Source organism: Miscanthus floridulus, chromosome 4, assembly GCF_019320115.1.
Source record: "Miscanthus floridulus cultivar M001 chromosome 4, ASM1932011v1, whole genome shotgun sequence".
Classification (NCBI taxonomy): Eukaryota; Viridiplantae; Streptophyta; class Magnoliopsida; order Poales; family Poaceae; genus Miscanthus; species Miscanthus floridulus.
In genome coordinates, this window is record NC_089583.1 from 78,777,630 (window position 1) to 78,789,734 (window position 12,105).

Below are 12,105 nucleotides of genomic sequence, written 5' to 3' on the forward strand. Positions count from 1 at the left end.
TTTTGTTTTTCATTCACCATTTTCTTAACTATTTAAAAGAAACTAAAACTAGAACAAAGGAAAAGCATACTTACTTGGATACACGGGAGTGCTTCTCCCCCAATCTAGCTCTTTCGACGAGGGTTTGGTGTTTTAAGTCCTTCGAACTAGACTTCTTCTTGTAAAGTTTATTGATCAAGTACCTCGGTTCACTATGAAGATGAGGATTCTTATGGTGGTGCCTCTAATGGTGATGCCACCTTTTTCGCCAAACCTGTCTTGTTTTTGAGCTTTGATTTTCGTTTAGCAGGTTCAGAACCTTCACTTGTAGAAATTTAGGAATCGACTGTCTTCCCCCACACTTGGCTGGGTAGATCAAGTGCATGGGCTCTATTGGTGGGAAAACACTAATAGAACAAAAACTTTATTTATTCTCTCTAAACTTGGCACATTGAACAAAATGAAGTTGATGTTATGTGCTTTGTTTAATTATGTTATGGGTCAAAAGATTATTTAAGTTCATCTAGCAGAAAAGATTGAGTTGCTTAACCTATGGATCTACCCAGTGAGGGGGTATAGGGCTATTTATATAGGCCGGAGCATCTATTGTGAGCCCTTGGATCAAACCGACTTAAAGTACGGCGTAGATGCAACCTAGGAGGCGGTGGGGAACCAACTTAGCAACAAGGGATTGACTGGTGGACCCTAGGGGTCGGGCAGCCTACATGTGGGGCCGGCCAGCCCCACATGTCAGTGTCTCAGGCTCCGCTTCGGTGGAGAGCCTCCTAGAGCCTTCTAGAGTCTTCCCACATCGGTTTTGCTGTAGAATTACACGATTTCCTTTGATGAATAGGTCCTCCTTGGCGGTTTTCTGGATAAACCCTGCTGAAAACATAGATTCACCAAAACTTATGGAATTTGTTAGTTTAAACCCCTATACATAAGTTTGGTGATGGAATTAAATATATATATGCAGGTTATGTTGATGGTTTATAATTGATGTTAGTGACCGTCAACAACGCGCCATGTCTAAGGTCCACTATACTTTTGAGTTTCCAACTCTCTATTCCTCAATCGCTGGACTCTTCTTTTCTCGCTCCTTGTTAGACCTCCTGGACACCATTGGCCTTCTTGCCAAATATACTCTTTCTCTTCATCATGATCGGCCCAATTCTTATCATATGCATGCTTGCCTAGTCAATCATGAACTCCTATATTTTTTACACGCCTATCCATGTCGTTAGATTGATAACTTAAACGTTCATGGATAGACTGGTGATTGGCTTGAGATTTCCTAAACTCTAAATATTGATTACTGCACTCTAGACAGTTATGTCTTGTGGGCAATTTCAAACCTTTGTTCTAGCAGTGTCTGAAGAAAGGATAGTTCCAATGTAACTCAACTTATTCTCTTTCATACCTTTCTTCTTCGTACCGACGCTCATATTCTTCTTTAAGCCGGTGCTAGTAGTCCTTCTCCTTCTGGCGTTGCCATTTATTCAACAAGATTCTAGAAATCACACGAGGATGCATAGCACTAGCTCTAGATGTCTCACCTTGCTTATATCGGCTCTTTTGTTGATCGCGTCGCTGTTTAGCTTTCTTGTACTCATTAGCCGATATCTAAACTTTGGGGTTGACTGACCCATCTTCTTTGGCCTTAGCCGACGTCAAGACCTTCGTTTTTCCTTTAGCTAACTGAAACTCTACCATATGTACCCTTGGGAAAGGATGTTTATCTATGTCCATTGTTGGTTTCTTGGCTGGCTCAAACTTGATTTTTCCTTGCTCGATGGCCTTATATGTAAGCGGAAGATTCTGCACTCATTGGTGTTATGATTAGTGGCATTGTGAAACTTGCAGTATTTCTTCCCTTTAAGTTCCTCATTCGAAGGGATCACATGATTTGCAGGTAATCTCAACTGCTTCTTTTCCAGCAGCAAGTCAAAGATCTTATTAGCCTTCCTGACATCGAAGTCATAGGTATTTTCTAATTCCTTCACCCATGGACAAGATATAGGAGCCTTGCCCCATGTCCACTTGGTGGTTGCAACGCCTAGATCGTCCTGATCAGAGTCTGTATCATATGGATTAGACATAGTAGCGGTACCCATCAAATATTTCTCTTTGCGCAGGGACTTATGCTGATTTTCAAAAGCAGACACCCTTTGAACTAAATGGGCCAAACTCTCAAACTCTTGGCCAACAAATTTCTCTCTGATTAATGGAGACATCCCCTGAAGGGCCAATTCAGCCAATTGGCCATCAAACAGATTCAATGAGTAGCATCAGCTCCTTACTTCTCTGAACCTCTAAATGAATTCTGAGTCAGACTCATTATTCCTCTACCTCATGCTTGTTAAATCTATAATCTTCTTCTCTCCTATCTCACTATAAAAGTATGCATGGAACTTGTTTTCTAGATCAGCCCATCCAGTGATCGAGTTTGGCTCAAGTGATGAAAATCAACTGAAGGCCGGTCCATACAGAGACAAAGAATCTAACTTTATGTGCCTTCTCAATAGATGCATCTCTGAGCTGAATGAGATAATAGCTAATATGTTCCATGGTTGTCATCTCATCTGTCCTGGTAAATTTGGAGAAATCTAGAATTATGTAGCATATAGGGAGTTGCACGATATCATACCAGGCCGGGTATGGGTGCTGGTAAGAGCCAACCTGTCCTTTAGGCTTAAGACCAAACTAGTTCTGCATCATTGTAGTTATTCTATCGATGAACTCATCAGCATCCATGCCAGTGACTTCTTGTCTCGGCTGCCCTTGATTCTGAGGTTAAGAGCATTACACATGAACTTGTTGACCCTGAGCCAGAGACTAGTGTCCTTGAACCTGAGGTTGCTAGAGTTGTTGCACATTATAATTGTAAGGATTCTGAACCCAGGGTGTGGCATGAGCTCGTATGTGCTTGCATCAAAAACTAGGTGATATCCTTCTAGATAGTCAATTTGAGCATTGTGAGTCACACATCCTTGCAATCGACTGTTGAAGTAGTTAGGATCAACATTCTTGATGATCCTCTGCACTGATAGAGAAATTTTATAGGCTGACTGAGGGGTTTGATAGGAAGTACTGAATCTTCCTCGAGTCGGTCATTGCGCAACCTGCTGAGTAGCTAGAGAGGTGAGCTGCTGGACTAAATAAGGTGGGTTTTGTCTAGTAGGTTGATTCATCTGTGTGATAGGGGCACTTGGTGACTGTTGTGCTAGCGGTTGCCCCCGTGTCATCTGATCTTGCCCCCTACGGTTGGCAAGGCTTGACCTTGCCCCGTACTGTTGGTAGGGTTTGATTTTGAGCATGTCCTCCTATAAGTTACTATATTGGTGGCTGTTGGAACTAACCACCTTTTGGCTACTGATTAGAACTAGGTACGTTGCTTTCCACAGCCGAAGGATTAAAGCCATTGAAGTATGTTGGCCCCACTTGATCAACTGGTGCTCCAAAGAAAACTTCCTTAAAAACATTGTCAATCGTGCTGGCCAACACCTTATTATGGTTTGTAAAGGCTTCATGAACAGTCTTGTGAACCAAATGGGTAGTAGTTCTTGCTTCAACATCTTCACTTTGTCCATCCAGGAGGACACTTGGCATGGGAGTATTCTAGACGACTGAATCGCGCGTCCTGCTGTAAGACAGCAGACACTTCTCACAGAACTCCTCTGTCGCCTGCTCAATGAGTGCTTTCTGGTCATCAAGCAGGTTTTCAAGGTTGACCTTAAGGATCGCTTCATTGTCCATGTTGACAATTGTGGTCCCACCGGGTGTGCTAAGAGTATGTGGATGGCAAAAGGTGATGGACCCACCGCTAGAGAACACACAGCAAGCCGAGAGAAACCGTGTGGAGCAGATCCTGAGCTCTCCCCGGACTTAGAAGGACACCAGACTGGATGGTCGTGACCTAAGGCATGACAGTCAATTTGACCCTGCAATTGACAAGGAGACAAGATTAATCAGTAATTTAAGGTAGAGCATGCTGGTGTTTGTCTAGACAATTCCAAATGTGCGGCTAAGTAGCCGATGAGATAAGGCTATCGACTAGAGAATCGATATCTAGCATGTTCATGACACATGATAAGTAAAAAGAGCATATCAGCAATTATCAGTTACTCAATTGCATAGATCTAAATAGCCGATGATCATGAAAACATGCAAAAATGGTGTAAAAAGTAGATGTGGAAGCATTAAATGAGAAACATACTAGCTTTTAACTAGGACAAAAATAAGTAAAAGCATGTGAATAGCCAATATATTCTCATCATACGGGCTATCGGCTAAAATAGTCGATTCCAATGAAAGTAAAGTCGAAGCATGCAAGCACTCAACCGTTGGACGTGGATAAGTCCATACACTTATCAGACCCAATCTACCACCTCAAACAGTGGGGATATGAGCCAGACCGATGCAACCGTGATAGAGATAATAGATTAAACCCTCAAAGCTGTGGAAGCATAGGCGATTGACTAAATAGCCGATGCGAACATAACATGTAGCCAGAGGCCACACTTGACCATAAGCAAGACTTGCTATTTAACGATCTCTGATCTATAGTGCTATCAATAGGGGTTGACTAGATCGATGGCAACCATAATAGCAGTTCTAGACCAGATTTCATTAACCAGCAAGCTTTACTTAGGGTAAAACACGTCCTGGCCACATGCTATCTTCGATCAAGACTGGATCAAAATGGCTAAGCTAATCGAAACCATCATCACAGCAAGATGTAAGCAGATAAAAGCAACAAGACGATGATCGAAAGAGATATAAAGTCGATCCATTTCAATCTTAACCGAGCAAGGGGTGATTTTGTTACAAATAGTAAGAAACTAATTATAACAAGATTGATAACTAGCAAACCTATTAAAAACAGTAAGGAAACCCTACCAATCTTAATAGATCTAGCCAATAACTAATCCGTATCAAAATTTGTATGAGATGCGAGCTGAACCGATGCAACCGTACAAATTTTGATAAGAATCAAGGGTAACTTGTATCAGATAATTGTAAGAGATACGAGCCGGACCGATTCAACCTTACAATTAATCGATGATAACTAACTTATACCGTGTTTATAAGACATCAGACTTAACCGAGGGCAGCCTTACAAACAAAATATAAGTCGTGATGGATACTCACAGACAAACCAGAGGTCAGACTTAACTGATGGCAGCCCTGCTTGCCGAAGAACTCGCTGAGATCTACTCTACTCCTACTCCTAGGGGGTGGAGTAAGCCGAAAAGTAAAGATATTGTTTGTTGATTGATCGCTGAGATGTCTGTTACAATAGTTGGGGTTTAATATTTAAACCCGAGGCTTGACTATGAGTCCTGATTGAATAAGACTGATCACAAAACTTTAGAAAAGAAAACAAGACATCCTAATTTAAGATAACTTGAACTCCAAACTTCTCTTTCTATGGAGTCCGTCATGCTTTCCTAACCACGAACAATGCCATTTTTTATGCTGGAGTTTTCTTGAGATGACGCTGTTGTTGAAATCCAGCTAACTCTGATTAGTCATCTTGACCAGCCGATTCTGCCCTCATCACGGCTCTTCTTGTTGCATTCTGAATTATGGGGTCTCATGCAATGAACCAAATTCTGGTGTCAATAGAATTGACAAACACAAATTCAAATGAAAAGATGATCAAAATAAAAGTTGTAAGAACACAATAAATTGATAGAGCATAATTTTAGAAAATTTTAGGAACAAAATCATCAAATTTAAAATTAGTATGATGAAGAAAGACTAGTTACAAGTTTTAGCCACAGATTAAACGGAGAATTCAAACTTCTTTAAAAAATTAATTTCAAACAGAATTTTGAAATAGTAGATGATTTCAAATGAAAAAGTTGTCAACTACAAAGTTGCATAACTTTTTGAGATCTACAACTTTCGTATTGGTTGTTTCTCCATTTGAGGTCATTTTAAAAATTCAAATTTTAAATTTGAGAAATTCAAACATAGTTTTCCTTGACAAGATGACTTCAAATGAAAAAGTTGTCAACCACAAAGTTGTATAACTTTTTGTGGTCTATAACTTTTATTTTGAACATTTCTCCACCCAAGGTTGTTTGAAAATTTTAAATATGAGACGATATTGAAAACAATAATAAAGATCTTAGAGAACCTTAGAATAAATAGTTGGGGTACATAAAAATTACATATATGATAACAAAGACCTAACAATAAAATTACATATACGATAACAAAGAAAATTACATATACGATAACAAAGACCTTCTCTCAGTAGGTCAATGTTACAATCAAAGTGTACCAACATATTATAAAATAACCATCTCAAAAATATTCTTCTAGCACCAAGAGGGTCAAATAGGTGCTAGAGGATATCGGAGGTGGATGCCGAAGGGGACTAAAAGGGCTTTTTTTGTTTTTGTTTTTTATTCCTACATAATGCCTTGTGTTCTAATTTCTCTGATTTTTTTATTTGCATATGCATTAGTTAAATTTCAATCCATACAAATATAATTATAATATCCATACAAATAAACCTAATGAAATATAATTAACTTACATACAAACATAATTAAAATATCCATACAAATAAACCAAATTAAACATAACTATTCGAATAAACCTAATTAAACATAACAGTACGAATAAACCTAACTAACACATGGATCCTACAAACCGGCTGCAACTCTAGCCTGTCTCCACTACCTGTAGTGTATGTGTCAGATTGTGTAATCACAGTCATTGTCTATGTAATGCAAGGCCCACACTAAAATACTCTCCATTGCCTCATAACGCCGAGGACATGGTATCCCATAGATTTAGCCTACTGATGGACTATCGATGACCTAGTTCTGCCTAAATCTCATGAATACTGGATACCAGCTGTCATCCTCTGGCCCATCGCTTCCATGAAGTCCCAGGCGTACCCCGGTCGCTTAATAGCTTGCGTGAGAATGGGCTATAAGCCACATGTAGCATAGGTGAAATCATAGAGCAAAAACTGAAAAAAAAATCTCAATAAATATAGAACCCCCACATAAATATGCCATGCAACAATATATATTAGAGAAACATATAAAAAATAAATCATCAAGATATATATATATATATATATATATATATATGCATTCCAAATAAACTTAAACATTTGGCACATAATTTTTTTAACGATTATTAACTCTCATCAAGAAATAATGTTGCTAACAAAGATCTAGAAAACTATAAATTTTTAAGGTTATGTACAAATGATGTATAAATAAAAATAAAATCCACCACTATTATTTCTAATTAAAAAACCATATATTTCTATGCTTATTACTAAACCATGAAATGATGTACATTATTAGCAATGAAAGATTAGAAGATGAAGTTGCTAACGTTTAGAAGATTGAAGATGAAGCCGGCGGCCGAGAGCAAGAACTTGCTCCCCCAAGCAAGAACACGGATAAACACAGACGCACAAACAAAGACCAAAGATTTGACCTGTGTCTCGGGCTTGGGGGACAATGTGGAAACGGATATATATAGGTGGGGACCTTTAGTACCGGTTGGTGGAGCCTACCGGGACTAAAGGATCAACCTCTAGTCCCGGTTGGAGCCTAAACCTGGGATAAAAAGCCAGGGGACCTTTGGTCCCGGTCAGTGGTTCCAACCAGGATTGAAAGACAATCTTTAGTCCTGGTTTGAATCTCAGACCGGGACTAAAGGTCCCTGCTACAAAAGTCTACGCACTATGCGTTGGGCAAGGGATTCTAGTCTCAGTTGGTGGTTCCAACCGGGACTATATCTCCTATTACTCTCGGGCCAAATTCCGGCTATGGACTAAAGCCAAAAACTAAAAGTATGTTCTATACTAGTGTGAGCCTTCACAACTCCCTGAGCCTCGCCACACTTCAAGAACCCATCCTGCCCCAGGCTGCTAGCAGAGGGCTGCGGGCACTCGGGCGACGCTAGTTGTTAGCACGGGCAGCATGGTCGGCCGTCGGCGTTGGCTGCGAGTCCACGGTCGCGCGCTCACAAGGCCGGCGCAAGGAGCAGCAGCTTCGAGTGCGCCCTCTGTTTTTAATGCAAATAATGGGTGAGGCTAAGATAGATGAGGGTTTAAATGCAAAATTGCAGACACAACCAGCGTTACAATGGCGTGCCACGTCAGATAAAATGCCAACATATGGCCGGCGTGGACCTGTGGTGCACCAGTTAACAAGTTTAGTGACTCATAAATGTATTTTTTAAGTTTGTGGACCTAAGTGACACCCTTGACAAGTTTAGGACCGCTCATGCATTTAACTCATTTTATAATGGTTAGAAAAAACATGGACCATTCATTGGACGAGATCGAATGGTGAAAAAATAGGATGTAGCCAACTGAAAGTATCTGTAGCTACCAAATAGATGGGGATAATACCAAATTAGATGGGACGAGTTCCAAAATATGTGGAGTAATATTTTTTTTTCATTTTTCATTTTAGTTTCAAATAAGGGTACATCAGTTGTTCTAGTACTGTCTTCCAGGATAAAAATGGGATTTTCCACGTTCTGTCAAGTCACGAGGTAACATTACCTCCATCTCTGACGTCCAATCCAGATCAAACGGCTCCCATCGTTTCCAAGCAAATTTTCTAGGACTTAGCTTTTTCAACGTCCAATCCAGATCAAACGGCTCCCATCGTTTCCAAGCAAATTTTCTAGGACTCAGCTTTTTTCAGCGTGCCTGCAAATTTTCTAGGACTTAGCTTTTTCAGCGTGCCTGCCCCATCAGGGTGCAACGTCCAATCCAGATCAAACGGCTCCCATCCGCTCGCAGTCTGTGCCAGGACCTGGACATGTCACATGTACTCGTGCACCAGAATCATCTCGCTAGCTGCGTTCGTCGCCATAGCCGATGATATAGCCAGGAGAGCAGCTCGATCTCCATGCGGACTCGATCAGCCCATGCTGTGACTGCCAGTTGCCGCGCTCTACGCCTGCTCCGCCGCCATCCACCATGCATGGCTTCGCGAATCTGCATGTCGTCTCTTGTCTTGCAGCGCCACTAAGGGGAACTGGTACGCGGCGTCGGCGCTCTGCTCGAGCGCGAGAGAAAACCCAACGCGCTCGCCGAGAACGCGGCCTAGGTGCTCCGGCGGCTTCTTCCTCCGTCGCACCCTGATGACAATGAGCACGAGATGCATCACTATCGTGCGTCTTCTAGTGGAAGGTGGGCCGCGTGAGGAACACCGACGGGGATGGGGTCGCCGTGGCCGTGGAGCAGCAGTCGCGCCGCGGAGTCACCCGTCCGTCGCGGCCGAGAGCGAGAGGGTGGAGTGGCCGAGCGGGTGCGGGAGGGGAAGAAGAGGATTTTTTTTTTTTGGTTGGGCCTGCCAGGCCACACTCAGCCCACAACCTCAATCACTAAAATACCATCTATAATATATTTCTCAATTAATTACTTAGAAAATAGAACTGAAGGTACCACGGTACTTTTTCAACCATTGTAAAAGATCTCTAAGATATATAGCATCATTGCTTTCGTAACCGATTGGTGCAACTCGAGTTGAAGAATGCGCCATAACCCTGCTCCTGATGCCCGTTTTCAATTTCCATGATTTCCCTTTGTCATCTAAAGCGATGAGAATGACACCGCAACGACTTAGCTTTAGGGGGTGTTTGGTTGCCCCTCCTAAATTTTAGTCGCTGTCCTATCAAATATTTGGACACATGGAGTATTAAATATAGACTAATTACGAAACTAATTGCATAGTTTGCGACTAATTTGCGAAATGAATCTTTTAAGCCTAATTAGTTCATGATTTGATAATATTTTGCTACAGTAAACATGTGCTAATGGCGGATTAATTAGGCTTAAAAAATCGTCTCGTGGAATACTGACGGATTATATAATTTATTTTTTTATTAATATCCGAACACCCCATGCAACATCCTCCCGACACACCTCCTAAATTTTAGTAGCTGAATCCAAACACCCCTTCACGTCGTTTAATAACATACACTAGTCTCTCTTCTTTCCAACACCTTGTCACGCGTCCAAAATCCAGCAAAATCTGAGGAAACTTTTCTGGTTTTACACATATCAGTTAGAGAACAATCTTTGCAACTTTACAAGATCTGCCTTTAGTTTAACACGTAATGCGTGATGCGTGAACAGAACACATCCTCGAAATTAAACCTCTTGTCCTACCTATAGACTCATCATCTTTTCCACCCACTCAACTCAAGCAAACGCGTTTATCCAACCTGAAACCAACAACCGCGCATGTGTACACCTCAAACGTCCGATATCTACACATGCATGCAGCAGCAGCACACAGATCAACTCTCCTACTCCCTACTCATTTCGTTAGAGTCACCAGCATGCAGGTAACTGCAGTTTCCTGCTATGAGATGCTGATCACAGTGGCGGTGGCGGCTCTCGATGGCTCCAAGGCGACGCACTGCACCAGCCCACACAGCATGCTCACCTCCTGGTCGCTCGCCGCCGCCGCCGGCTTCTTGCCATTGTCACCGTCGTAGTCATCAGACGCCGCGGAAGATTCAACAATATCGCAGCACTCCTCGAAGCGGTAGCAGGTAACGAGGTGGTCGTTGGCCATGCCGACCGCCTGCATGAAGGCGTACACCACCGTCGGCCCGACGCCGAGGAACCCCCGCCGCATCAGGTCCTGGCTGATGGCGTCGGCCTTGGCTGTCCGCAGCGGCACCTCCCGCGTGTGGCGGTATCCGCCAACCATTGGCTTGTTGCTCATGAAGCTCCAGCAGTAGCTGTCGAACGATCCGAACTCGTCGATGACCTGTGAGCAGCAGCGTACGTAGTTGCAGGAAAAAAATAAGAGGTCGATCATTAAGTGTTACGGATGAATGAACAGATATTAATTGTTGCTAATAATGTTTCGGCTCACCAAAATTTAGGTGCGGGGCAGATGGATAGGATAGAATGGCATGCATGATCACCTTACCTTCAGCAACTCACGTGCGTTTTCAATGATTACGCGCAGCCTGTGTTGCGACAGCAGGGAGCTAGCAGGGCTGCATGGCGCCAAGAACTTCTTCTCGTTCAGCTTTGCTACCAACTGAGGGTCAAAGTTCATGAACACTTCCCTGTGGAGTGTAATTGCTTGTGAGTTTGAATTAGGACATCTGAGATGTTTTGGTGAGCATGCAGTTCAAATCTTTAGTGCTGTGTGTGATGAGTGCTTTAATTACCTGAAGGTGTCCCTCTTGCTGAGAATCGCAGGCCATGCCATCTCAGCCAGTGCACCAGACACAGTCAGCATTTCGAACAGTTTCCTGCAGTTTAGGACTAAAAATTGTAACTTTTCAATCCATTGCTGATCATACATCTCAGGAGGAAAAAAAAAAGATTAGCTGATCTGATCAGGTTTAGAGCATACTTGTCGTCATGTACTGGAACTCCCCACTCTTGGTCATGGAAGGCAGCGTAGCAGGGATCTGTTGCAAGGTCAAATCAATGAATTCCTTACAGTCAGCTGAAAGCAACTGGCCATTCTAGGAGAAGGCTGAATACCTTCATTAAAGGTTTTCAGATTAGACGGCTTTACATTGGAATATTTGATAGGAAATTAAGCATTTCATTATTCCAACAAGGAACAATAGTAAGCATTTTATTCTTCTAAAAGAATAATATATATATAACATTTGAACTTATTGTTCACAGTGCTGAAACCTGAGGATAGGAGCTGACTGTATCTGTTTTTGTTCATGGAAGTAAGGGGTGCCAGCTGAACAGGCAATTAGGTGTGTGAACAAAAAGGCTGGGTTTCAACTCTAGTCTACCCCAACTTGTTTGGGACTTAAAGCCTTTGTTGTTGTTGTTGTTGTTGGTAGAAGCCTAGCAGGTAGGAGTACGACTGACTGATGAGTAGGAACAAATAAGCAAAAGCTCCAAAGAACTAGTAGGATTGAAAAGATTGCAAGTATAGCAATACATAAATTATCTACAGTAATCATGGCTTCCAGTTGCTAACCGTACTGAAGAAAAGATGCAAAGTAAAGCTATGCATAAACTAAGAGAACAACAATGATTAAGCATATATCCTTGTAAAGAAAAGATCGCGATATGGTCACTACAATGCTTTTCGATCAGCAGAATTTCCTTTTCGAGGTAACACTTTTAGGTGA

General features: G+C 42.0%; 1 protein-coding gene across 1 annotated transcript in view; it reads right to left on the reverse strand.

Annotated features, from left to right (window-relative positions):
* Positions 1–10,017: 10,017 nt before the first annotated feature.
* Positions 10,018–12,105, reverse strand: part of LOC136551797 (uncharacterized) — a 46,289-nt gene continuing 44,201 nt past the window's right edge. The window contains exons 2-5 of the mRNA XM_066543339.1: positions 11,358–11,415; positions 11,170–11,253; positions 10,923–11,064; positions 10,018–10,757 (exon numbers count right to left, since the gene is read on the reverse strand). Coding sequence (XP_066399436.1) covers positions 10,344–10,757; positions 10,923–11,064; positions 11,170–11,253; positions 11,358–11,415 — 698 coding nt within the window. The 3' untranslated portion in view covers positions 10,018–10,343. The remainder of the gene's footprint in view (positions 10,758–10,922; positions 11,065–11,169; positions 11,254–11,357; positions 11,416–12,105) is intronic.